Raw genomic sequence first — 25,144 nt, forward strand, 5'->3', positions numbered from 1 at the left:
TTAACTACACTGAATAAAAATATAAATACAACATGCAACAATTTTACTGAATTATAATTCAAATAAGGAAATAGGTCAATTGAATTATATTCATTAGGCCCTAATCTATGGATTTTACATGACTGGGAAAACAGATATGCATCTGTTGGTCACAGATACCATACAAAGTAGGGGCGTGGATCAGAAAACCAGTCAGTATCTGGTGTGATCACCACCACCGGCAATCGAAGGGGATCATTTGCCAGCTGAAGCCGCTTACGACACCAAACTCTTCAGGTCAAGACCATGGTGTGGACAACGAGCATGTAGATGAGTTACCCGGGGACTGTTTGACAGTTTGTGCAGAAATTCTTGGTTGGTTGTGCAAGCACTCAGTTTCATACCCCCAGTATCATTAGCTGTCTGGGTTGCTGGTCTCAGACGATCCCGCAAGTGAAGAAGCCGGATGTGGTGGCGTGGTTACTCATGGTCTGTGGTTGTGAGGATGGTTGGACATACTGCAAAAATTCTCTAAAATTACATTCGAGGCAGCTTATGGTAGAGAAATATACATTCAATTCCCTGGCAACAGCACTGGTGGATGTTCCTGCAAACTTGAGACATCAGTGGCATTGTGTTGTTTGACAAAACTGCACATTTTAGAGTGGCCTTTTATTGTCCTCAGCATAAGGTGAAACTGTAATGATCATGCAGGTTTAATCATCTTCTTAATATGCCATACCTGTCAGGTGGATGGACTATCGTGGCAAAGGAGAAATACTCATTAACAGGGACGTAAACACATTTGTGCACAGCATTTAAGACAAAAGCTTTTTGTGTGTATGGAACATTTCTGGGATCTTATATTTCAGCTCATAAAACATGGGACCAACACTTTACATGTTGCATTTATATTTTTGTTCTGCGTGATATCCAAGCCTCACCTGTGTGTTTATACACACGCATGCACCTGCACCAGAAGACAGCCAATCCATCATTGCTAAACTGCAGTATTTTAGATAAGGCTGACATTCAGAGTCCTGCTGGTTTTCTCAATTACAAAGGATGTTATTGCACGTGATAGGCAGGGAAAATGAGGTTGCAGACAAGGCCAGGCGTGTAAGTGCAAGTCAATCGGTCTCTGCAACATGCAGGCCAATTTGTCATTGTCTTTTTCAAGGATCCAATCTTACCTCAGAATAATCCTACATATCTAGTGATTTCAGCTCACCTGCTTAGTATGAATAGAGGACAATGGCAATAGATACCAGACTGCTGTGAGTCATAGCCATCTGCAGGACTGAATGGTACATTTCTGCAGATCTTATCATGACTTTACAGATCATATCAATTATAAAAGGACATCCTGCAAAGCAATCTCAGAGGCCAGACTGTTGTTGTTAAGAGTTTAATGAGTCCCTCCCATCTGAACAGATATTATTCTATCAATTTACATGTATCACAAATATTGGCAGTCAAGCACTTCCAGGCAGTTTGTAAAGATGTAAGATATACATTTAAATAATAGAAAACACAGTCTCATTCAGATAGAAAAACTTAGACATATACACACACACACACACACACACACACACACACACACACACACACACACACACACACACACACACACTGTCCTTTCAGAAAGACAGACTAGACACCGTGCTCTCCTTGATCACATAGAAGTCAGTGTTTCTGCTAGATGGTGCTTGGTACCTGTTCCTTTAAGGCTAGTCTTTCTGAATAATGCTCATCATCCTTTGTGAACATTTCCATGACATACAAAAACCGATGCACACTTACACTATAAATTATTTGAGAAATTTTAGAATCTAATTCTAAATGTAAGATACACTAACGTCACGCAATTGGTACTAAATCACAAATAAAAGGCTGCAGGGCATACTTCCCTTGGGGATCTACATCAACAAAATGAGGATATAATTACAGCTGCATGCACAAGTTCAAATCAGAAACAATGTTGGTCTCTTACACCTCCAACATCCCTGTCATCTGGGTGGAAGCAGGCCTAGGGATAGTCTTCAGAAGAGGTGGCACCCCAGCAACAGGCCCCCTCTCTCTCTCTCTCTGAGGCACACTGCATACATGGGTTAAATTTAAAGGGGGGGGGGGGTGTAACTGGGGTACAATATTTCAATGCATTCTGAGATTTTGAAAATTATTTTAACTTTCCTTTGGCCAAGTAGATTTCTACAATGAATTGCTATACCCCTGGCCCTCAAATCATTGCTGGACTCCACCTACTATTCTGCATCTCCTGACAAGCTAGCTATACAATATCTATATATACACACACCTATTCAACTCTTTGTGGGTGCTATTCATAAATGTGGTTTCAGTTATCCAACAACATGCGAATTAAGAGTCTGACCAGAAACTTCATATGGAGAAAAGGAACACTGTATTCTATGTTGTGAACGTACAACTTTGTTATAGGACTAAATATGCACAAACAGTGCAACCGTACACCTGGAACGATACATAAATGCGACATGTAAAGAACATACGTCTGCTCTAGGGTACAACTACTGTATTCAGTTGCACTGTAGACCAGGTCAAACCAAACCTCTGCAGCATCCCCGAAGACCAGGATCATATTTCAACATTACATTGCAGACAATGCCCACTGTTCAACCTCGGGTTGGGTTGTCACCCTCTGTTCAACTTTACAGAACGTTGCTTAAAACAAGGGGAAACCTGATACTGACTGATTATACTTACTCTACATATGTTCAGAAACTGCTACATGCATATCAAGCAGTCATGGTTTGAGATCACCCTTTCACAAATAGATACCTAATCAATGGAAACAAATGCAGCAGCACAACCATGTCATGATCAGATGCAAGAAAGACTCAGGAAAACATAATACTCCACATGATAAACAACACATTGACAACCCAAAGACCAGACATTTAGACAGACGATTGTTGCAACAAAACCAAAATTGTTTTTGATCATGGTTCTCTTTCACATTAAAAGACATCTCATCACAATGGACCAGCTCTGCCTGAGTGTGTTGGTCTCATCACTATATTCACAGTGAGACACAATAGTCCAAATCCTGGACAGACAAAAAGGACAGCTGGATGTTTAATGGACAGTGTGAGCTCAGTGGTATTGCCATACATTACCATCACACACACACACACACACACACACACACACACACACACGGGAACGGTCAGTTGCATTGGGCTACCACAGGTGTGTCTCCCGGATCTCTGAGATGATGTTGCTGGCTTTTTGGAGAGCCTGAAGTGAAGAGAGAGAGAAGGATACTGGTGTTAAAAAGGGGGAAACAGAAAGTACAACACAAAGTGCATGAGAGTAATTAGGGGTACTAGTAGCACTTGTACAGTACCTCCAGCATCTGGGCCACCTCTGACCTCTGTTGTGCTGTGTCTTGGGACTCGATGAGCAGCCCCTGCAGCAGGTTCTGTTTGTACAGCTGGCCCACCAGCTCACTCTGCAGACGCTCCTTCACAAAGTTCACCAGGAAGTGCATCACAGTCTTGGGAACACTACAGACACATGTCACAAGACACACAGTTAGCTAGGCCAGAGAAGGCTCAACTCACCACTAACTGGATACCCAAATAATAACACCCCTAGATGCCCTGGAGCGCCGGTCTCTGACCTGTCCTGAATGCTCTTGCGGACAATGAGGAAGTAGCATTTGATGAGGCGTTGAATGACCTCACAGTCTCTTTGCTCGCGGGCACTCAACTTTCGGGACACCGGCACCGCCTGGAAAACAGAGCAGGGGTCAGATGTTACAATCTGTCACAGATCGAATCAGATACAGTGCTGCTCTACAAGGTAGCGCTGGGTCAGTTCTGACTGCTGATTCCACTACTCACTGTGTCCAGGAGGTTGATGGCCTGGCCCTTAACAGGGCTGCTGAAACCTGCCACTGGTGCCTTCTCCTCAGCCACCTTCTCATTCATCCAGCATTTATCTCCATCCTGCAGGCCCTAAAAGAGGTGAAATGGGGGGGTCAATTCAATTTAGTTGTTCAGGTATCGGTGTTAAAGTCACAACTGGCTTATTGGAATTCCCCAAAAGGTGTGATGTCCATACTGGTACGAGAAGACCGCATCAGATTCTAGAACCCTCTGGTCAACACTAGGCTCATCTATATGCATGAAAGCAGAGCATGTGCTTTGAGTTGAGGCAGAATTACCTGTTGACTGTTGACAGATGCTGAGACCTGAGCAGCATCGGTGAAGTCTGGGTGCTTTGTGTTGATGTAAGCAAGCTCAATTTGAACCAAGTTGTGGACCTGAAACAGTTTGGTGCTCAGAATCATTCACGAACATAGACAGACCGCCAGTAAGCAATAGCACTAAATTGTAGAATAATTACAGGATTTTTGTACAAAACAAATTAACTGAAAATGTCAAATCACAAAAACAAATTTGTCTTACCATGTCATTAGTAATGGGCAAGCGCTTCCTGAGTAAACTAGTCACCACCTCCACAATGGAGTCGTGCAGCTTGGGAAACCGAAGGAGCTCCTGACAAACACACAGCATGTCAGGACGCATACAGAGACACTTCTATTACAATTTGATTTGGGCTTGCTTTGTAATATGTGTTGTGCAGTGTCTAGCGTACCTGCGTGCTGTAGGAGGAGCAATGCTGGATGATCCTCTGCAGCTCCTCGTGGACCAGCTCCACACAGCGCAGACTGGGCTCCTCCAGACGCTTGATCTGCCTCTTCACCAGCAGCTCAAAGGAAATCTCAGGTACAAAGAGGGCCGGCCGCGGACCCTGCAGCACAGCACGACACACACCTCTATTAACATAACTCATGTGATTCACACAGACAATACGATTGGAGCTGATGGTTATTACCGTAGCATTGCGGATTGCAGTGAGGATGTCGAGCTCCGTCAAGCCCCCCAGGGGGTCAATAGACTGAAGAGTGCGGCCAAAGGTCTCATGGAATATGTAGCAGATCCGAGCCCCCCCGCAGCTTACCAGAGAGGAGGACAGAGGAAGCAGTATCAGTGGCTGTGTCCGAGGGTTGTCAACATCAGATGCAGTCAGCCAGAATGAGTTAATACTTGCTTCACATGCTTGAGGAAATCAATAAATCAGTGAGCGGTACAAGAGCTATTGAAATGAACCCACAAAATATGAAATGCCAATACATGAACACCTACAAAATTACAAGGAGGCCAAGAAATACAATAAACGCCTGCTTAAGTGAAATGCATTCAGCAGAACAATAACCTAGTTTTCTGTCACAAAATGTCCGCTGTGCAGATTCTAGGTGGTTGCTAAATATTTGGTGGTCAATGAGGAGTTGCTCCAATACAATATAAAATACTAAAAGATGATTGGTGCCTGGATAAAGGAGCCTAAAGCAGTTGAACTACTCACAGTTCAGATGTCTGGATGTGCGTGGCGGTGCCCTCGATGGTGTTGCAGTAGTCGCTGGCGAACTTGGTGACGATCTGTAGCAGGGTGGAGCTGTGGTCCTCTACAGGCTGGCCATAGCTGCTGAGCCGGGCCTGGTACTGGGCACTCAACACCGTCACACGCCTCTTCAGCTCCGGCAAGCAGTCCCTGATGTGGTGCATGAGCAGGCGGCTCAGGGTGCGAGCCAGGTAGCGGGAGCCGCAGCGGGAGGCCAGAGACGGGTAGTGGCGCTGGAGGAAGGCCTGCTCGTCCCGTGCCGTGTCCTCTATGCTCTTCTGCGTGTTGATGTCATGCTGGCTCCTAGCAGGGGGAGACATGGAGGATGACAGCTGGAGTTCCAGAATACTCCACAGTGCATCTGATCATGCAGAACGTCACCTGCTCCAGCATAGCAGGAAATTATACACGCATATAGGATTCAACACTTTTGAAATGGACGTTACTGTAGCCGTACAGATTCCTTTAGCACTCTGGAGGAATGTGCTAAGCTGAGGTCCCTACTGACTTCAGACAGCCTTCCAAGGCGGTTGCTATGATTGCTAGTGTGAGCTGTCGGTTGAACTAGATTGTCTCTGCTCAGTGAAATTACTTCAGAAAATGACTTACCATTTCAGCCTTTGAGGGGCAGATTTTTTTTTTTTTTTTTTTGCAATTCTGTACCCTTGGCGAAAAACCACTCAGATAACTCATACATCAGCCCTGTGCTGGAGCCCCATGAGTAAGACATGGCACACATTATCTCAGCAGGATGTGTGAGAACAATTTCAAAGTAGGGAGAGACAATCATTCAGAAATTAGAGCTTTGTTTGAAAAATGCAAACGAATTGATCTGGTGAATAGCAGGGCCATTGGAACATTCGTTGTTTATAGCACAAAGGTCTCTGAGGGTACTTGAGTTAATTTAACGACCATAATGATTCAGATCCTTTATACTCAATCAGATTTGATACATTGGCCTAATATTTGTATAGCATCTTTCACTGCTATGGGACTTCATCTTTTTAAGCACCGAGGTGACATCACCCAGTAAGAATTAGGTAAATCTGTTAGATAAGTTGTAGGCATATGGACAAACCTGTTGACCACTCCCACAATTCCGAGCCGCACTGGAATGACCCGGCCCAGCAAGACCTCCAGAGCATCTGTCCCTGCGTCCATCAGGTCCAGCTTACTGACCACCAGCAGTGTTCTGCGGCCTGCAAGACACATGGACACAGCTGGGTAAAGACACACCCCTTTTGTCCATGGCTCTTTCCACACACACACACTTGAATGGCACAGTTCATTATCTAATCTAAAATATTGTGTATATAGCAATCACTGATGTTCAAAAGTTGAGGTCAAACCTAAAAAGTAACATTGACCATGTTTACTGATGTTTAACACATCTGTATCAATGAGCAAACAGGGTACCTGCAAGTTCCATGAAGTTGAATTTAAGACTTAAGACCTTTTTAATACCACTTGGAATGCAAATTAATACAAATTTGAAATATGCTTGTGCCACACAGACGCTAATAATAGGGCTAACTCTTTCACCAAAGGCTATATACTACATGGCTCATATTATCAAGCAGGTGTGCTATTCTAGCAATGAGCATTCTCCTGTAGTCTAACAGATGTAGTAGCATAGTGGCTAGGCTATAGATGGCTGAAGAATGGGGTTGCCCATCTGCATTTGTTTAGGCTACCCCAATGACCTAATCATCAGCTAGATCGCAACTCTAAGTGTTTAGAATTTTGGCTTCAATACCACTACCAGCTTAGTATAATGATACTCAACACCATAATGATACCACTGTGAAAAAAATGCCTTAAATGTAAATATACAGAACCGTTACTATATAAAACAAGTGGTCCACTCTCCATCTGGAGAGCTAGGGTAATGGGTGAGCAGTTTGATCCAGCACTGCTCAAAACACACCTGAGTCAGCTTAACAAGGTCCTGTTGAGCTGTTGATTTATCAAATCGGGTGTGTTAGAGTGGGATTGGAACAAGTCTACACACCCAGTAGCTCTCCTGGAGGTGTTATGCTAGAAAAGACTACAACACCAAAACAATTTTTTTAAATCCCTCTTTCAGTGAATCGGGTATCACATGGCTATACTTGGGAGCAAGGTAGCTCAGCAAGAGAGCTCTAGAACTGACAGTGCCAAGTAAGACGTGAAAGAAGTTAACTATTTCATCTAACATGTTCAGGGAATGCATAATGAATATATTGATGTGCTACATGACAAAATAACCAGATATATTTTTGGATCTCTCGAGATTAATTTGCCTGCATGTTTTTTGTGCATATTGCCCTAGGCTATGCTACATGTTTTACAACCGGAGGAAGTAGGAACTCAAACATTAGCTAGATTTCTAACTAAATACACTGCTCAAAAAAATACAGGGAACACTTAAACAACAATGTAACTCCAAGTCAATCACACTTCTGTGAAATCAAACTGTCCACTTAGGAAGCAACACTGATTGACAATAAATTTCACATGCTGTTGTGCAAATGGAATAGACAACAGGTGGAAATTATAGGCAATTAGCAAGACACCCCCAATAAAGGAGTGGTTCTGCAGGTGGTGACCACAGACCACTTCTCAGTTCCTATGCTTCCTGGCTGATGTTTTGGTCACTTTTGAATGCTGGCGGTGCTTTCACTCTAGTGGTAGCATGAGACGGAGTCTACAACCCACACAAGTGGCTCAGGTAGTGCAGCTCATCCAAGATGGCACATCAATGCGAGCTGTGGCAAGAAGGTTTGCTGTGTCTGTCAGCGTAGTGTCCAGAGTATGGAGGCGCTACCAGGAGACAGGCCAGTACATCGGGAGACGTGGAGGAGGCCGTAGGAGGGCAACAACCCAGCAGCAGGACCGCTACCTCCCCCTTTGTGCAAGGAGGAGCAGGAGGAGCACTGCCAGAGCCCTGCAAAATGACCTCCAGCAGGCCACAAATGTGCATGTGTCTGCTCAAATGGTCAGAAACAGACTCCATGAGGGTGGTATGAGGGCCCGACGTCCACAGATTGGGGGTTGTGCTTACAGCCCAACACCGTGCAGGACATTTGGCATTTGCCAGAGAACACCAAGATTGGCAAATTCGCCACTGGTGCCCTGTGCTCTTCACAGATGAAAGCAGGTTCACACTGAGCACGTGACAGAGTCTGGAGATGCCATGGAGAACGTTCTGCTGCCTTCAACATCCTCCAGCATGACCGGTTTGGCGGTGGGTCAGTCATGGTGTGGGGTGGCATTTCTTTGGGGGGCCGCACAGCCATTCATGTGCTCGCCAGAGGTAGCCTGACTGCTGCCATTAGGTACAGAGATGAGATCCTCAGACCCCTTGTGAGACCATATGCTGGTGCGGTTGGCCCTGGGTTCCTCCTAATGCAGGACAATGCTAGACCTCATGTGGCTGGATTGTGTCAGCAGTTCCTGCAAGAGGAAGGCATTGATGCTATGGACTGGCCCGCCCGTTCCCCAGACCTGAATCCAATTGAGCACATCTGGGACATCATGTCTCGCTCCATCCACCAACGCCACGTTGCACCACAGACTGTCCAGGAGTTGGCGGATGCTTTAGTCCAGGTCTGGGAGGAGATCCCTCAGGAGACCATCCGCCACCTCATCAGGAGCATGCCCAGGCATTGTAGGCAGGTCATACAGGCACGTGGAGGCCACACACACTACTGAGCCTCATTTTGACTTGTTTTAAGGACAATACATCAAAGTTGGATCAGCCTGCAGTGTGGTTTTCCACTTTAATTTTGAGTGTGACTCCAAATCCAACCTCCATGGGTTGATCAATTTGATTTCCATTGATAATGTGTGTGATTTTGTTGTCAGCACATTCAACTATGTAAAGCAAAAAGTATTTAATAAGAATATTTCATTCATTCAGATCTAGGATGTGTTATTTTAGTGTTCCCTTTTTTGAGCAGTATATATTGTTGCTAGATATATCCATTCAATGGATTGATCTAACGGTACATTTTATGTCCCACAAAAACATTACATTGTGTGCCTATAGGCTACTTAGGGTATTAACCACAAAAGGCGCTCTCCACTCCGTATCATCTCAATTACATAGCCTACTCAGTTTGTAAAGTGGTTATTTCCTCTATAGTGACAGTTGAGAAATAATTGTTCTACTCACATTAAGCTGCCACTCTGCTCTTGTTCAACAGTAAAAACTGTCTTTCCCAGTTACATTTAGAAATGTTTCTCAACTGTCAGTAAGTAACGTTATGCTTGCACTTATCAGAATGCATCTTTCCCTTCACTGTGCGCAAAAGGTGGGAGAAGGAGTGAGAACAAGCAGCGAAACAGGGACAGGGCAAATACTTTCATAGCGGGACGCAGGTTAATGCACATTCCTGTTGAATAAATAATGGTTTTAGAACCAAAACTTCTGCAGGAACGTTGTGCAGCCTAATCACTGACATTACAGACATAAGCCAAATTGCATAGGTAAGAGGAGGGCAATGTCGGTGTCTGTAATTTCTGGTTTATTGTCCCAGCTCTAGCTAGTGTTGTCTATCAAACTGTATAGGCTACCATGCGCTTTCATCTCCCGCTCTCCTCTAGCAATGGCCTGACTCCCATTGGCACGATGTTCACACAAGGAAGCGACCATGTGGTTGGAAAGCTCAGGAAAGTGCCTTGACTATTATTTGATGTTCTATTTTTTCTCTTTCTTGCCACGTTGGCAACAATTAAGCAGAGACACAATATTATATTGTCGTCCACGTTTAAGACCTTTGAAAACGGAACTAAGGCATTTAAATCAGATAAAAATTCATTTAAGACTTAAACACCCTGAAAAATATATACAGTGCACTCGGAAAGTATTCAGATCCCTTGACTTTTTCCACATTTTGTTACATTACAGCCTTATTCTAAAATGTATTAAATTATTTTTTCCCCCTCTCAATCTACACACAATACCCCATAATCACAAGGTAAAAACAGGTTTAGACATTTTTGCTAATTTATTACAAATTTAAAAAACTGATATCACATTTACATAAGTATTCAGACCCTTTACTTTGTTAAAGCACCTTTGGCAAAGAATACAGCCTCCCGTATTCTTGGGCGGCAGGGTAGCCTAGTGGTCAGAGCGTTGGACTAGTAACCGGAAGGTTGCAAGTTCAAACCCCCGAGCTGACAAGGTACAAATCTGTCATTCTGCCCCTGAACAGACAGTTGAAAATAAGAATTTGTTCTTAACTGACTTGCCTAGTTAAATAAAAGGTAAAAGAAAGAAAGAAAATTACACTACAAGCTTGGCACAGAATGCAGATTCTGCATTTAGGGAGTTTCTCCCATTCTTCTCTGCAGATTCTTTCAAACGCGGACATTTTGAATGGGGAGCATCGCTGCACAGCTATTTTCAGGTCTCTCCAGAGATTTTCGATGAGGTTCAAGTCCAGGCTCTGAATGGGCCACTAAAGGACATTCAGAAACGTGTCCCGAAGCCACTGCACTGGTTCACATCAGACCTGACTGCCCTTGACCAGCACAAAAACATCCTGTGGCAGACTGCACTAGCATCGAATAGTCCCCGCGAAAAGCAACTTTTCAGGAAAGTCAGGAAAGCAAAGGATAGCTTTTTCAAAAAGAAAATTTACATCCTGTAGCTCTAACTCCAAAAAGTTTTGGGACACTAAAGTCCATGCACTGAGGCTAGGTAACACTGTCATCCCACTCTTCAAAGGGGGTGACACTCTAGACCCAAACTGTTATAGACCTATATCCATCCTGCCCTGCCTTTCTAAAGTCTTCGAAAGCCAAGTTAATAAACAGATCACTGACCCACCGTACCTTCTCCGCTGTGCAATCCGGTTTCCGAGCTGGTCACGGGTGCACCTCAGCCACGCTCAAGGTACTAAACGATATCATAACCGCCATCGATAAAAGACAGTACTGTGCAGCCGTCTTCATCGACCTGGCCAAGGCTTGCGACTCTGTCAATCACCGTATTCGGCAGACTCAACAGCCTTGGTTTCTCAAATGACTGCCTCATCTGGTTCACCAACTACTTCCCAGACAGAACTCAGTGTGTCAAATCGGAGGGCCTGTTGTCCGGACCTCTGGCAGTCTCTATGGGGGGTACCACAGGTTTCAATTCTTGGGCCTACTCTTTTCTCTGTATATATCAACGATGTCGTTTTTGCTGCGGGCAATTCCCTAATCCACCTCTATGCAGACGACACCATTATGTATATGGTTCTGGCTCAGAATGTGGACAACTTCAAATACCTAGGTGTCTGGCTAGACCATAAACTCTCCTTCCAGACTCATATTAAACATATCCAATCCAAAATAAAATCTAGAATCGGCTTCCTATTTCGCAACAAAGCCTCCTTTACTCACGCCGCCAAACATAAGTCTATGCTGGTTAGAGCGCCGCCTTATCTCAGCTCACTGGTCACGATAACAACACCTACCCATAGCACGCGCTCCAGCAGGTATACCTCACTGGTCATCCCCAAAGCCAACACCTACTTTGGCCTCCTTTTCTTCCAGTTCTCTGCTGCCAATGCCTGGAACGAATTGCAAAAATCACTGAAGCTGGAGACTTATATATATATATATATCCCCTGACTAACTTTAAACATCAGCTATCTGAGCAGCTAACCGATCGCATCTGTAAATAGCCCATCCAATCTACCTACCTCATCCCCATATTGTTTTTATTTACTTTTATGCTCTTTTGCACACCAGTATTTCTACTTGCACATCATCATCCGCACATCTATCACTCCAGTGTTAATTTGCTAAATTGTAATTACTTCGCTACTATGGCTTATTTATTGGCTTACCTCCTCCCGTTATTGACTGTATGTTTGTACAGTGGGGCAAAAAGTATTTAGTCAGCCACCAATTGTGCAAGTTCTCCCCCTTAAAAAGATGACTGAGGCTGTAATTTTCATCATAGGTACACTTCAACTATGACTGACAAAATGAGAAAAAAAATCCAGAAAATCACATTGTAGGATTTTTTATGAATTTATTTGCAAATTATGGTGGAAAATAAGTATTGTCAAAGTAGAAGTGTACCTATGATGAAAATTACAGGCCTCTCATCTTTTTAAGTGGGAGAACTTGCACAATTGGTGGCTGACTAAATACTTTTTTTGCCCCACTGTAAATTCCATATGTAACTCTGTGTTGTCGTTTGTGTCGCACTGCTTTGCTTTATCTTGGCCAGGTCGCAGTTGTAAATGAGAACTTGTTCAAATAGCCTAACTGGTTAAATAATGGTGAAATAAAAATGTTTTAAATTGTCTTGTCTGTGTGTTTAGGGTTGTTATCCTGTTGGAAGATGAACCGTTGCCCAGTTGAGTTCCTGAGCGCTCTGACGCAGGTTTTCATCAAGGATCTCTCTGTATTTTGCTCCGTTCATCTTTCCCGCGATTCTGACTAGTCTCCCAGTCCCTGCCGCTGAAAAACATCCCCACAGCATGATGATGCCACCACCGCCCCCCGCACCTCTCTGATTCAGAGGTGTTGGGTTAAATGCGGTAGACACATTTCAGTTCAGTTGGACAACTGACTAGGTATCCCCTTTCCCATACTTCACTGTAGGGATGGTGCCAGTTTACCTCTAGACATGATGCTCCACATTCAGGCCAAAGAGAATCTTTGTTTCATCAGACCAGAGAATCTTGTTCCTCATGGTCAGAGAGTCCTTTAGGTGCCCTTTGGCAAACTCCAAGTGGGCTGTCATCTGCCTTTTACTGAGGAGTGGCTTTCGCCTGCCACTCTACCATAAAGGCCTGATTGGTAAAGTGCTGCAGAGATGGTTGTCCTTCAGGAAGGTTCACCAATCCCCACAGAGGAACTCTAGAGCTCTGTCAGACTGACCATCAGGTTATTGGTCACCTCCCTGACCAAGGCCCTTCGCCCCCGATTGATCAGTTTGGCCAAGCAGCCAGCTCTAGGAAGAGTCTTGGTGGTTCCAAACTTCTTCCATTTAAGAATGATGTAGGCCACTATGTTCTTGGGGACCTTCAATGCTGAAGAATTGTGTTGGTACCCATCCCCAGATTTGTGCAACGACACAATCCTGTCTCGGAGCTCTAAGGACAATTCCTTCTACCTCATGGCTTGGTTTTTGCTCTGACCTGCACTGTCAACTGTGGGAACTTATATAGACAGGTGTGTGCCATTCCAAATCATGTCCAATCAAATGAATTTACCACAGGTGAACTCCAATCAAGTTGTAGAAACATCTCAAGGATGATCAATGGAAACAGGATTCACCTGAGCTCAATTTAGAGGTTCATAGCAAAAGCTATGAATACTTATGTAAATAAGGTGTCTGTTTTTATTTTTAATACATTTGCTAAAATATCTAAAAAACAGTTTTTGCTTTGTCATTATTGTGTGTAGATTGATGAGGTATTATTTTGTTTTAATCGATTTTATAATAAAGCTGTAACATAACAAAATGTGGAAAAAGTCAAGATGTCTGAAAACTTTCCGAATTCACTGTATACACTGAAAAGACATGCAGTGAAAAATGAAGGAGCACTATGCCTCACCATCCGGGTCGACCTCGCGGGCCAGTTTGAGGGCATCAGAGGTGGCCAAGTCGGAGTTGGCAGGAGACACTGAGAGGATAAGGGAGTTGGGGTTGGAGATGAAGGATAGGATCATCTCTTGGACTTGAGCTTCTATGTCCTCTGGCTGATCTCCAACCGGAACCTAGTACAACAAGAAATAACTACATTACTGCAATTAAATATACACATTTGTTTTCAATGAGTAATGTCATTAATTTTACCATGAGGAACACCCTAGTTGTGCATTTTCAAGTTAGTGGGATTAACACACTGGTTGGGCTTACCTTGGTTATTCCTGGCAAATCAACCAGTGTGAGATTGAGGACATGAGGAGAGAAAATCTTCAAATAGATGGGCTCAGGGCTGATTCCCTAAAGACCACAAGAGAGGAAATGGGGATGGAGCGAGAAGCAGACAAAAGTAAATCAACGCATAAACTGGAGATAAGACAAATCTATCTACAATGTATACATACCTTGTTGCCTCCTGAGCTACGCTCAGTCTCTTCTTCAATCTCCTTGCGAATCTCCAAGAATTCTGTGAAAATCTATAATGCAAACAGAGATGGGATACTGAAATATTGACTTCACCAAAACCCCTGGTGGCATGACGTTAGGAGATACAGTACCAAGTTTCTCGGACAATGTAATGCCCTACTGCAAATATGAAACACTCAATGTGCAGTGCAAAACAGCTGCGAAGATAGTGCCACATACCTGGTTCTTGCTATGAAGGAACGTGCCCCATTCATCAGCCTTGATCCCTTGACAAAATATAAAAAGATTGAGTGTAAAATAATGTGTAAACGGAAATGAAATACGTGTATCACATAAAAACAGACTGATGGGGTTTATAAATATTTGGAAACAAAATATGACAGAGACAGAGTTTGTAAGTTGATGTGATGATTAGACAGAGGAAATGAAAAGACGATGAGGATGACAAGATGATATTAAGATGAATGACAACGCAACAGGTCCATGCAGATAAACTATGGAAGTAAAGACCTGGGTAGCTGTTTGCATTTTGTTTTACCCCATTTCCTGAGAAAGGTGAAGAAGGGATTGTAAATATGTTAGAAAAGAGCAAACATCCCAAAGACCACTTAGGCTTTATCCAATGAGTGAAATTACATGAATGCGAGATATTGAAATTCATTGAATAAATGTCAACTGCACTGGCATTGATTTGTTTCAGTGTGTCCAGTGTACGGTTTATCTTCGAGAAGCAACATGGAGACAGCTTTTAAAGTGACAATCACATCTTGTTTCTGTGTCAAGTGCATACCATTTTCTTGCAGTCTCCTCTCTGCCAATGGAGGCACATTCACCAGCTGCAACACTAGGGGTCGCCGTGTGACTATGCCTGATCCCCGAGGCAGAAAATCCCTTCCAACCAGGCTCTCCAACACAGAACTCTTGCCGCTGCTCTGTCATGGGAAAAGAGGAGATCAATTTTAGAAAGACTTTAACACTAAGCATGAAGGATTCATTGCTATTACCTATACTTCCTCCATCTCCCTGAAAAGACTGCTGGACATTGATATGTTAATTTCAACAATGACACAATTCCCCAATGGAACAACCATTGATTCTTGCATTTTGATTCTGTACTGACCTGCGAGCCAACCACCACTATCTGAGGCAGCTGGATGATCTCTGCCCCCACTGTCAGGAAGACTTCCTGGAGCCGATTGATGATGGGAATTAGAGTCTCCATTTCTTAGGACCAGACACTACAGTTGGCAAAATAAAGTGAAAGAAGCAATGGTGAGATTATAAACATATAGTACACAAGACTCTCCTTAATCTCCTACAAAAGGCAAAAACAAGAGACCTCTTGCAGATGGATAAGAATGTGTAACGTTAGCAAGCAACAAACAAACTACACAATAGCTTAACAGTAGTATTTGTTGTTGTGATTCATTAGCTCTCGTGATGATAACCAACATTACATAAGAAAGGCCCGCGGGTGGTCATGTGAAAAGGAATGGATTCAGGCCCTACTGTTCAGGCCCTACTGAGAGACAAAACTGTAATTGTTTGATTTGGTGTTGATCGCTGATTAGTGGCCAAAGTCCAAGATATGCTATATTCAAAGCTACCCAGACCTATCTAGCTAACCAGTTAACCTAGCTTGCTTATGACCCGTATCATGCAATAAATGTAGGACTAATTTCGCAAACAACCAGACATTTAGCATTGTCAAGTCTTTCGGTATACAACATTTGGCTATTTTTTTTACATTTTACATTGTTTTGAAGGGGAACAAACGGAGATGCTGCTGAACTTCCTAGTTAAGCAGATTCAGGCCAAGGTGCTCTGATGAGGAAGCAGGGAAAGGGTAAGTGGCTAACGCTTTAGTCGTTTCCTTACCAGAGAAGATGTTCCTCTCAATCCAACAATACCGTGCTCACTTCATCCTGCAAAGACAGCTAGCTACAGTAACGGAAGTTCTGTACTATCCACAATTTAGCGTTATCTGTATTTTTAGCGACTTCAAACCGGGTTGTATTCAAGGCTGTCAATGAATTATTTTTATTTTTTTGAAAGAGGTGATTGGTCATTCAACGTTTTTCCCGTATATTATACGGTTAGCTGATTGGTTTAAATACAGTCTGTCATAATTTTGACAACGCCCTCTACACGCAACTCCCTCCTCTTTTTCCAAGTGACATCACACATGTTTCTTTATGCTCTAACATTTAAAAGCACCATATTCAATGAGTGTGGGCCACTCTGCCCTTGGGGCATCTGCTTCGAGGTAACCAATGGAATAATACATACATACATAAATAAATTATATATATGCATGTACACTTAACGTCAGCCCCTTGTGACTGGAACCCAAATGCGTGTTCACGAGAGTCAGCAGGGCAAAATACTTGCGCAAATTTGCTTCGTGGAAAGTCCAATCCAGGTCTGCTACAGATCAGATAATCACAGCACCCTGCCCCGACCGACTCGTGAACAAGCTGCATTCCGTCTGATAAAAAACAGCAGAGGGTTGTATGTCTAGACATTACCAGTTTTAATCAAAGTAGTTAGTTAATGAGAATTATTCAAGAGAACAACAGTATTCTCTCTGCATCTGTCTGACGCCAGAGTAAAAGGTAAACGATTTGATTTTCCCTAAAAGCTAGCCAACGTTAGCTAACTAATATGTCAGGTCATGTGGAAATTGAATAGTTAGCTAACATTTGGCTTACCACGATTAGTATCTTCTGTAAATCATGCTTCATGGTCAAAGCCCGTCACACATCGGATCCCAAGCATCCTGCATTGACTTCTTGATGCCTCACTGATAACATCAAAGATTTTTTCTAACTAACCCAAGATGGTCCACAGCCTGTCATTTCCAATGGAAGCAAATGGATCATAGTGGGTGGACTAGCAAGGTGGCAGCGCCAAGCACGAGCTAGCGAGATCCTATTGGCGGTTCTAACATGTATTTCAGTTAAGGAACGCCTACTTTACGAATCGCGGGTGTGCAATAACTAAATTCGCCCGTGCACTCCGAAATAAAACCATTTTTAGAAACTTTGGTAAAGTCTACAAAACGTAGTCCGCTATGTTAATAACATATTCTAGTTTTGGGAACCGAAAACTCTATTGAGATCAAATGTTTCATTAATGAGAAAATTAGCAGTTTGTCTGACAAAATGCATCTCCTTCCATCTTCTGCCATTGCTGGCCACTGGACTTCCCCTCATCACCATATTTGGTAGTGAGTGGAAACGCCAACCAGATACTTCAAATCTATACATCTGATGAAACATCTGGCACATTGTTCATCTGTGGTAACAGTGTCCTAGTCCTAACTGATGCACTGAAATGTCTTACCTATTCTCTCATCAGCAAATATGGCGTCTCGGAAGAAGATTCTACTTAAGGTGATAATTCTTGGAGACTCAGGGTGAGTAGAATACTTGCAGTGTGAAACCTGTTCATTCCAAATTGTCCTTACCATAGATCACATTCTTCATGTACATTGGGTTCCACTCATTTTTGGGTAAAGGTGCCTAAAGATTATTTTATCTAATTTTATCCCTGCCTATGTTTGTTTATCACTCTCCTCACTGACAGAGTTGGGAAGACCTCTCTCATGAACCAATATGTGAATAAGAAGTTCAGCAATCAGTATAAGGCCACAATCGGTGCTGACTTTCTTACCAAAGAGGTGATGGTGGATGACAGGCTTGTGACAATGCAGGTAATAGACTTCTCTATCCTTGACCCTGCACATCTTCCATAACCTCTCCTCGGTAGTGTCACAATACCATAAGTCTAAACCTGATAGAAATGTATTCAACTAAACATTTTAGTCAAGCCTTTCTCTATGTAACATGGTCCCTTTGGATATGTATTGAAGTGCATGTAGTGGTGAGTTCAGTTATGAATGTCATCCATTCTACTAGATCTGGGACACTGCAGGGCAGGAGAGATTCCAGTCATTGGGCGTTGCTTTCTATCGAGGTGCAGACTGTTGTGTCCTTGTGTATGATGTTACTGCGCCAAACACCTTCAAGACTCTTGACAGCTGGCGAGACGAGTTCCTGATTCAAGCCAGCCCCCGTGACCCAGAGAACTTCCCATTTGTTGTGCTCGGCAACAAGATTGACTTGGAGAACAGGCAGGTCTGTACATATGCCCAAATATGAAGTTGTGCCATCAAATCAAATGTTATGTCACATGTGCCAAATACAACCAGTATAGATTTTACCATGAAATGCTTAAGGGCCCTTTACCCAAAATGTGGAGTTAAAAAGAAAAATGTGCAAAAAATAAATATTAACAATAAAATATGAATAACCAGACTATATACATGTGTAGCCCCAATGTTTGCGTGAAATGTAATTTGTTCATATGAATATTATATTACTGACCAGGTGACGACCAAGCGAGCCCAGGCGTGGTGTACGAGTAAGGGCAGTATCCCATATTTCGAGACAAGTGCGAAGGAGGCCATCAATGTTGATCAAGCCTTTCAAACTATTTGCCGAAATGCTCTCAAACAGGTAGGTTGATTGCTGATTGAATTTGGATAATGTTAAACTCATGACGTAGTTTTCACACTTTAAGAACAATTTATTGATGCAGATACAAGAATGTATTCACTTCGGAACTTTTGAAGGCATTAACCTGCCATGTTTTCCTGTCCTCATTGTTAGGAGTCAGAAGTGGAGACTTATGACTTCCCAGATCAGATCAAACTGAGGGATGACAGACCAGCCTCCTCTAGTGATGGCTGCAGCTGCTGAGGAAGGGAGGAAACATGACAGATATACACATTGATGTTTGATTGAAGGGGGATTACAATAATGTACATTCATACCATTTTATGTCTTCACATATGCAAGATCTCAGACGAAAAATGCTAAACCCCCCCCTCCCTGTTTTTCTCTTTGAAGTTCATGTGGCAGGAACTGAAACATCAGTTACACCAATATCTGTATTTTCACCAAGACAACTGGCTTTGTATTTGTCAAACGTTTTGTTTTTGATACTCATCAGTTTTGCAATAATGTATGTTATGTCTGGGAGACATCCGATGCATTCTCCCTTATCAACGTGCCTTGCATTTCCTTGTGGTCTCTGTGCTAGCTCACTATGTTTGTCATAGCAGTCACAACTATAATGGTTCCTCTTTAAAGAACTTGGTGTCACATTTATCTGCACTACTATTGCATTTCCTCTTCAAGGTGAAGACCTAAGTACAGCATATTTGCATGAACAATGAAGAAGTGGTAGACAGTTTTAAGCTGCTGATCAGAAATTATGTAAATTGTACAAATGGGACTCAAGTTCGACTGTGTGTGTTTGTGGGGAGAGAGGAAACAAAGCTATCACTAGAAAATCCAATATGATCAGCAGTGTGTGCTTTCTAATATGGATAATGCAGTCGGAGGCAAATTCCTATTATCAAGTCTTGTTCCAAACTGGACATCTTGTTAGATTGGAGTTGAAATAGCTTTTCCCAGTTTAAGGTGTTACATTTGCAGGCCAAAGCACATCCTATCATAGATAAGGCTGCAGCTCTCACACAATCTGACCTCTTATTTTTTGCTTTGTATAATATAAATACAACTATATGAACGTCCTCATCAATTTTATAATAATTGTATAAATTGTTACGGTTGCTGTAAGTAGAAGTTGAACATATATCTTAATATAAATGGTTAAATAATTTCCTGACAGTTGAATAAAAAGGTACAATTATGACTAAATACTATTTGAGGTAGATTGTGCTTTATTCCGTTTTTAAAAAATTATGCTAGGCCTAGACCAAGTGAGTACTTGAAATTGAGGGCAAACAGTCAATTTTTTTATGCTTGTATAAACAATATATACAAATCATACAATGACTGCACTGAACAACATTAATTAGAACTAACCTTACAGAGTGTGTTTTCTGTAAACTATCATTCATTTACAACACATTGCTTATAAATAAGAACTTCCATAATTACTCAGTGATCATTTTAGACCAACAGTCAAAAGGTATTGGCTCTCGTTTCAGTCTGATTTGATCATGTGAAAATATCCTATTAATTGTACAGGAATGTCTGGAGAAAATAAAGAAAAGTATCATTAAGACAGGCTGTGTGATCTAAAAGCTTTGCAGCTACACTATAGTCAACCTTTCATGTTATCCCTGTACAACCCACTGCACCTCTGTGAATCGCCAGAATACCGTCAAGTCAGGCAGGTTTTCAATCCATGTACGATGTGTCCATGCCCTCGCTGTCTGGGTGAAGCAGTCGCCCGGCCAGGCGCTCAATGTCATCCAGACTGAGTTGCCGAAGTGAACGTTCATAATCCTTTTGGAAGAGAAAGCAGTGTAAATCGCTAGCCTGAGACTGATAAAATCATTCATACAGTACAAAAGTAGTACCTGCAGTCTAAAGGTGAGAACATTCAGTGAATTCTGTACTTCAGCAAAAGTATGTGGAGGGATATTCTTAAACACTTAGTCATTATTGATGTAGTGTAGAAACTGAAGGGATTCAATGGGTGTGCATGCAAAGCAGCTTATACTCCCAAATCAGAATAATGTACATGACCTGAATGTGTTTTGTTGGCGAGTATGATAAGATCTATGGATATGTACCAACAGCTGCCTACTCTTGTTAATGGAAATAATGTACCTTGATTAACTGTTCATGGACTTTAGCTGCATCTGCAGGGCTGAAGTGTTTCGCTAGTACAGTGGACAGAGTCTGCCACACCCCGCTGACCGCACTGCTACTGCTAGCCATCCCACTCCTCTCCCCTGCTGGACGAACCACCAAGTTTAACTTGGCCTCTGGCCCAATGGAATAATCGCTCAATCTGTGTTCATCTGTAACGAAAATGGACAAAGATGTGTATGGCTTTGTGATAGATGTACAGGTATGAATGTTATAAAGAATATTCAAGAATGCAGCAGGGCAATGTGTAACTTCATAGATTCGGTGATGTGACATCCTCATACACAGCTGGGGTACTTCGACAATGCCAGGCTGTGTATGATTAGCTACAGTAGTTGGCCTTAGTGTAGGTACCTGCAAGGGCTTTCCCCTTGTAAAGCAATCGCTGCTGATTTGCAGGTATATTCAGACGTTCAGACACTAGTTCTTTCACCATGGAGACTTTTTCATCTTCTGTGACCTGAAATTGTGACAGATTAAACAACTGACATTTAATATTCGACAGTATTGATGTAATAGCGACAGCACAATCACATTGATATCGCTGAACTATTCCTCTTGACAAGCTGACCATATCTACAGCAGGCACATTATCTTCCCTGGCCTAGGTCTGGTCGACTGAGAGGACTAACGCCCTGAACCGCAGAGCTTTATCTTCAAGCTACGAACATGAGCCAACTCTGCTTTTGTTGCCAACTTCATTTCCTGTAGCTAAATCATGAAGTTACAGACCTGCTGTGAACACCCTCTGCATCAAGATACTCAATAGCTAGATATAACAAATAGACCTTTCCTTTAAAATGCTAGCCCGTGATGCTGGAAAACAGCAGTAGCAGCTAGCTGACATAGCTAACTAGGTTAGCTAGCTACTGGCTCCAGTCTGCCTTTTGCTCATAAATGCTTACCTGTAAATTGCACTCCTTTCCTTTAAGTGGTTTTATAGTTAAAATCATTGTATTGACTGTGCAATTGAAAACAATTCAATGTTATGATAACAGGTTTGTTGTTTCTCCAAACAGCCCAAGCCTTATCAGCAATCATGTTCTAGTTACTTCCCCACTGCTTTTAATACTCAATATGCGCGTGCTGCCCCCTGCTGTGTGGAATATGGATTGACCAGTCAGGTCAGTCGATGCGGTAATCCGCATCCCCGCTAAATATGGCCTGGATAAAGGTAGCTGAACGATCTCAAATTCGTGGATGCAGTTATAGTTGCAAGAATTGTGCATGATGAATAGTTTTAAACGTTTTTATCATGCTGTTTTGATATGGAGTGCATATTACACAAATTAACATATTATTTGTTTATAACATTAGGTAACAACATTAGAAATGTTTGAACTTGCTCATCAAATTCTTCAGAAAAATTCCATAGAGAGGAAGTCCCACAATTGCTTATTGTAATATGATGACATGACTTCCACGATTTTACCTACAAGTGCTAATTTCTGTGGTCACCTGTCTGTTTTAGAAACTTTTGGAGAACAACCCTTAATATTAAGCTGTCATGAGAGAGTATACCTAATTACACTGGCCGTTTTAGAGCAGTTTAACCACGGGCACATAGTAATCCGCCCAAACAAGTCAATGGGAAAAGATCTCTAATGACAGAGTTCTGCTACTCTAAGAGAATAATAGCTACTCCCAGCTTGTATTTGGTTATTCTGGGGGGGGCGTTTACATGTGTTTCGGGGAGAGGGGCCCACGCCCAGAGAGGGGAATGACCCGCGGCCAGGGACACCAGGGGATGCCACTAAATCCAGCCAGCTGGAGGTGGGAGAGAGCCGAAAGGGCAGAGCCGTAGGAAGTAGGAGTGCTGAGGGTGCTGCAGAACCCCCCTGAAAATGTTTTTTTTTTTAATGAAAAAGAAGGCCCCCCCCTGAAAAATGTATTTGAAAAAAAATTAAAAAGAAGCCCCACCGTTGAAGACAATAATCGCAGTACTCTCACCCCCAAACTACTTCCTGCGGCTATGTGTAAGGGGCTGGTGCCAACCCAGAGAGGGGTCCAACCCTCGCCCGCAGCCTAAGGGGGTGCAAATACATCCAGCCAGCTCCCTGCCCCAGGGAGATGGGGGGAGAGGGCTGGAACGACCCAGTGTGGGGGACCTATGCCACTCGGTCAGCGCTCACCTATGTATTTATATGTACATATTCTTATTGAATCCCTTTAGATTTGTGTGTATTAGGTAGTTGTTATGGAATTGTTAGATTACTTGTTAAATATTACTGCACTGTCGGAACTAGAAGCACAAGCATTTTGCTACACTCACAAAAACATCTGCTAATCATGTGTATGTGACCAATAAAATTGTATTTTATTTATCACGGCCAGTTGTAATACAGTCTGGATTAGATATCAGATAAAGGGAATCAGAGTGAACAAATAAAACAAAAATGTGATACCTATTTAATTTACTTAATAAATAAAGTTATGTAACATCCAATGTCCCTGTGTGAAAAGTAATTGCCCCCTTACACTTGGTAACTGCTTGTGCCACCTTTAGCTGCAATGACTGCAATCAAATGCTTTCTGTAGTTGTTGATCAGTCTCTCACATCGCTGTGGAGGAATTTTGTCCTACTCTTCCATGCAGAACAGCTTTAACTCAGCAACATTTGTGGGTTTTAGCGCATAAACTGGTCATTCTGAGGTAGACTGGCTTGTGTGTTCTGGATCATGGCCTTGCTGCATGACCCAGCTGTGCTTCAGCTTAAGCTCATGGACGGATGGCCTGACATTCTCCTTTAGAATTCTCTGATACAGAGCAGAATTCATGGTTCCTTCGATGACGGCAAGTCGTCTAGGTCCTGAGGCAGCAATGCATCCATAAACCATGACACTACCACTTGACCGTTGGTATGAGGTTCTTACTGTGGAATGCAGTGTTTTGTTTTTGCAGACATTACGGGACCCATGTGTTTTTGGGAATACACTCACATTCATTTATAAGACTTCTTTAACACTGTATTACAGCTGGTGGTACATGGGCACAACGACCAGGAGATGGCACCATGTGAGGAGTTGGTTCCCACCCCTCCCCCCAAAAGTACATTTGTCGAAAGGGGCCGTAAGATTGTCAACAGGGCTTACCCCAAGCGGTGAGGGTTGGCAACAACATCTGATCATCAATACGGAGGCCCCTAAGGGCTGTGTGCTTAGTCCCCTTCTGTACTTCCTATTCACTCACGACTGTATAGCCGCACACGACTCCAACACCATTATCAAGTTTGCGGACATGACAGTGGTAGGACTGATCACCGGTGACAATGAGGCAGCCTATAGGGAGGAGGTCAGAGACCTGGCAGTGTGGTGCCAGGACAACAACCTCTCCTTCAACGTCAGCAAGACATAGGAGCTGATCATGAACTACAGGAAACGGAGGTTGCGAGCATGCTTCCATCCACATCGATGGGGCTGTATGGGAGCGGGTTCGAGTTTTTCAATTTCCTCGGTGTCGACATCACAAAGGAATTACATGGTCCACACACCCACACAGTTGTGAAGAGGACACAACAGTGCCTCTACCCCCTCAGGAGGCTGGGCCCTCAGAGCCTCAAAAAGTTATACAGCTACACCATTGAGATCCTTTTGATTGGCTGCATCACCGCTTGGTACGGCAACTGCAAGGCACCTGACAGGAAGGCACTACAGAGGGTGGTGAGTATGGCCCAGTACATCACTGGGGCCGAACACCCTGCCATCCAGGACCTCAATATCAGGCAGTGTCAGAGGAAGTCCCCAAAATTGTCAAAGACTCCAGCCACCCAAGCCATAAACTATTCTCTCTGCTACCGCATGGCAAACGGTACCAGTGCAAGTCTGGAACCAACAGGATCCTGAACAGATTCTACCCCCAAGCCATAAGACTGCTAAACAAGACTGTTAAATAGCTAATCAAATGGCTACCCGGACTACCTGCATTGACACTTTTTTGCACTAACTCTATGCACACACAC

At 43.0% G+C, this 25,144-nt stretch overlaps 3 protein-coding genes across 11 annotated transcripts; 1 reads left to right on the forward strand and 2 right to left on the reverse strand.

Moving 5' to 3' along the window:
• Positions 1 to 1,371: 1,371 nt before the first annotated feature.
• si:dkey-32e23.4 (dynamin-1-like protein) lies at positions 1,372 to 17,359 on the reverse strand. 5 transcript variants are annotated; one of them, XM_024438809.2, is made up of 18 exons: positions 16,373 to 16,559; positions 15,615 to 15,732; positions 15,285 to 15,426; positions 15,005 to 15,040; positions 14,714 to 14,760; positions 14,473 to 14,544; positions 14,282 to 14,368; positions 13,977 to 14,139; positions 6,506 to 6,626; positions 5,392 to 5,730; positions 4,861 to 4,981; positions 4,621 to 4,776; positions 4,431 to 4,520; positions 4,187 to 4,285; positions 3,864 to 3,977; positions 3,641 to 3,750; positions 3,365 to 3,524; positions 1,372 to 3,255 (listed from the first exon to the last, which is right to left on the reverse strand). In XM_024438809.2, the coding sequence occupies exons 2-18, from the start codon at positions 15,714 to 15,716 to the stop codon at positions 3,199 to 3,201; spliced, it is 2,016 nt and encodes a 671-aa protein (XP_024294577.1). In that variant the 5' UTR covers positions 15,717 to 15,732; positions 16,373 to 16,559; the 3' UTR covers positions 1,372 to 3,198. The 5 variants fall into 5 exon arrangements, with proteins under 5 accessions (XP_024294577.1, XP_024294575.1, XP_024294574.1 ...); XM_024438807.2 differs by lacking the exon at positions 16,373 to 16,559 and adding an exon at positions 17,206 to 17,359 and having other exon boundaries at positions 4,621 to 4,981; XM_024438806.2 differs by having other exon boundaries at positions 4,621 to 4,981; positions 16,373 to 16,561.
• rab7b (RAB7b, member RAS oncogene family) lies at positions 16,165 to 20,228 on the forward strand. 2 transcript variants are annotated; one of them, XM_024438812.2, is made up of 6 exons: positions 16,165 to 16,340; positions 17,855 to 17,912; positions 18,083 to 18,209; positions 18,415 to 18,633; positions 18,886 to 19,014; positions 19,168 to 20,228. In XM_024438812.2, the coding sequence occupies exons 1-6, from the start codon at positions 16,322 to 16,324 to the stop codon at positions 19,255 to 19,257; spliced, it is 642 nt and encodes a 213-aa protein (XP_024294580.1). In that variant the 5' UTR covers positions 16,165 to 16,321; the 3' UTR covers positions 19,258 to 20,228. The 2 variants fall into 2 exon arrangements, with proteins under 2 accessions (XP_024294580.1, XP_024294581.1); XM_024438813.2 differs by lacking the exon at positions 16,165 to 16,340 and adding an exon at positions 16,872 to 17,109.
• On the reverse strand, positions 19,064 to 22,268 carry ubl4a (ubiquitin like 4A). Of its 4 annotated transcripts, none has more exons than XM_042331582.1 (5): positions 22,092 to 22,268; positions 21,541 to 21,646; positions 21,145 to 21,338; positions 20,691 to 20,817; positions 19,064 to 19,250 (listed from the first exon to the last, which is right to left on the reverse strand). In XM_042331582.1, exons 1-4 carry the CDS (start codon positions 22,137 to 22,139, stop codon positions 20,710 to 20,712), a joined length of 456 nt encoding a protein of 151 aa, XP_042187516.1. In that variant the 5' UTR covers positions 22,140 to 22,268; the 3' UTR covers positions 19,064 to 19,250; positions 20,691 to 20,709. The 4 variants fall into 4 exon arrangements, with proteins under 4 accessions (XP_042187516.1, XP_024294584.1, XP_042187515.1 ...); XM_024438816.2 differs by having other exon boundaries at positions 19,064 to 19,253; XM_042331581.1 differs by having other exon boundaries at positions 20,670 to 20,817.
• Between the last annotated feature and the right edge of the window lie 2,876 nt (positions 22,269 to 25,144).

Source organism: Oncorhynchus tshawytscha, linkage group LG12 (assembly GCF_018296145.1).
Source record: "Oncorhynchus tshawytscha isolate Ot180627B linkage group LG12, Otsh_v2.0, whole genome shotgun sequence".
In the NCBI taxonomy this organism is placed as follows: Eukaryota; Metazoa; Chordata; class Actinopteri; order Salmoniformes; family Salmonidae; genus Oncorhynchus; species Oncorhynchus tshawytscha.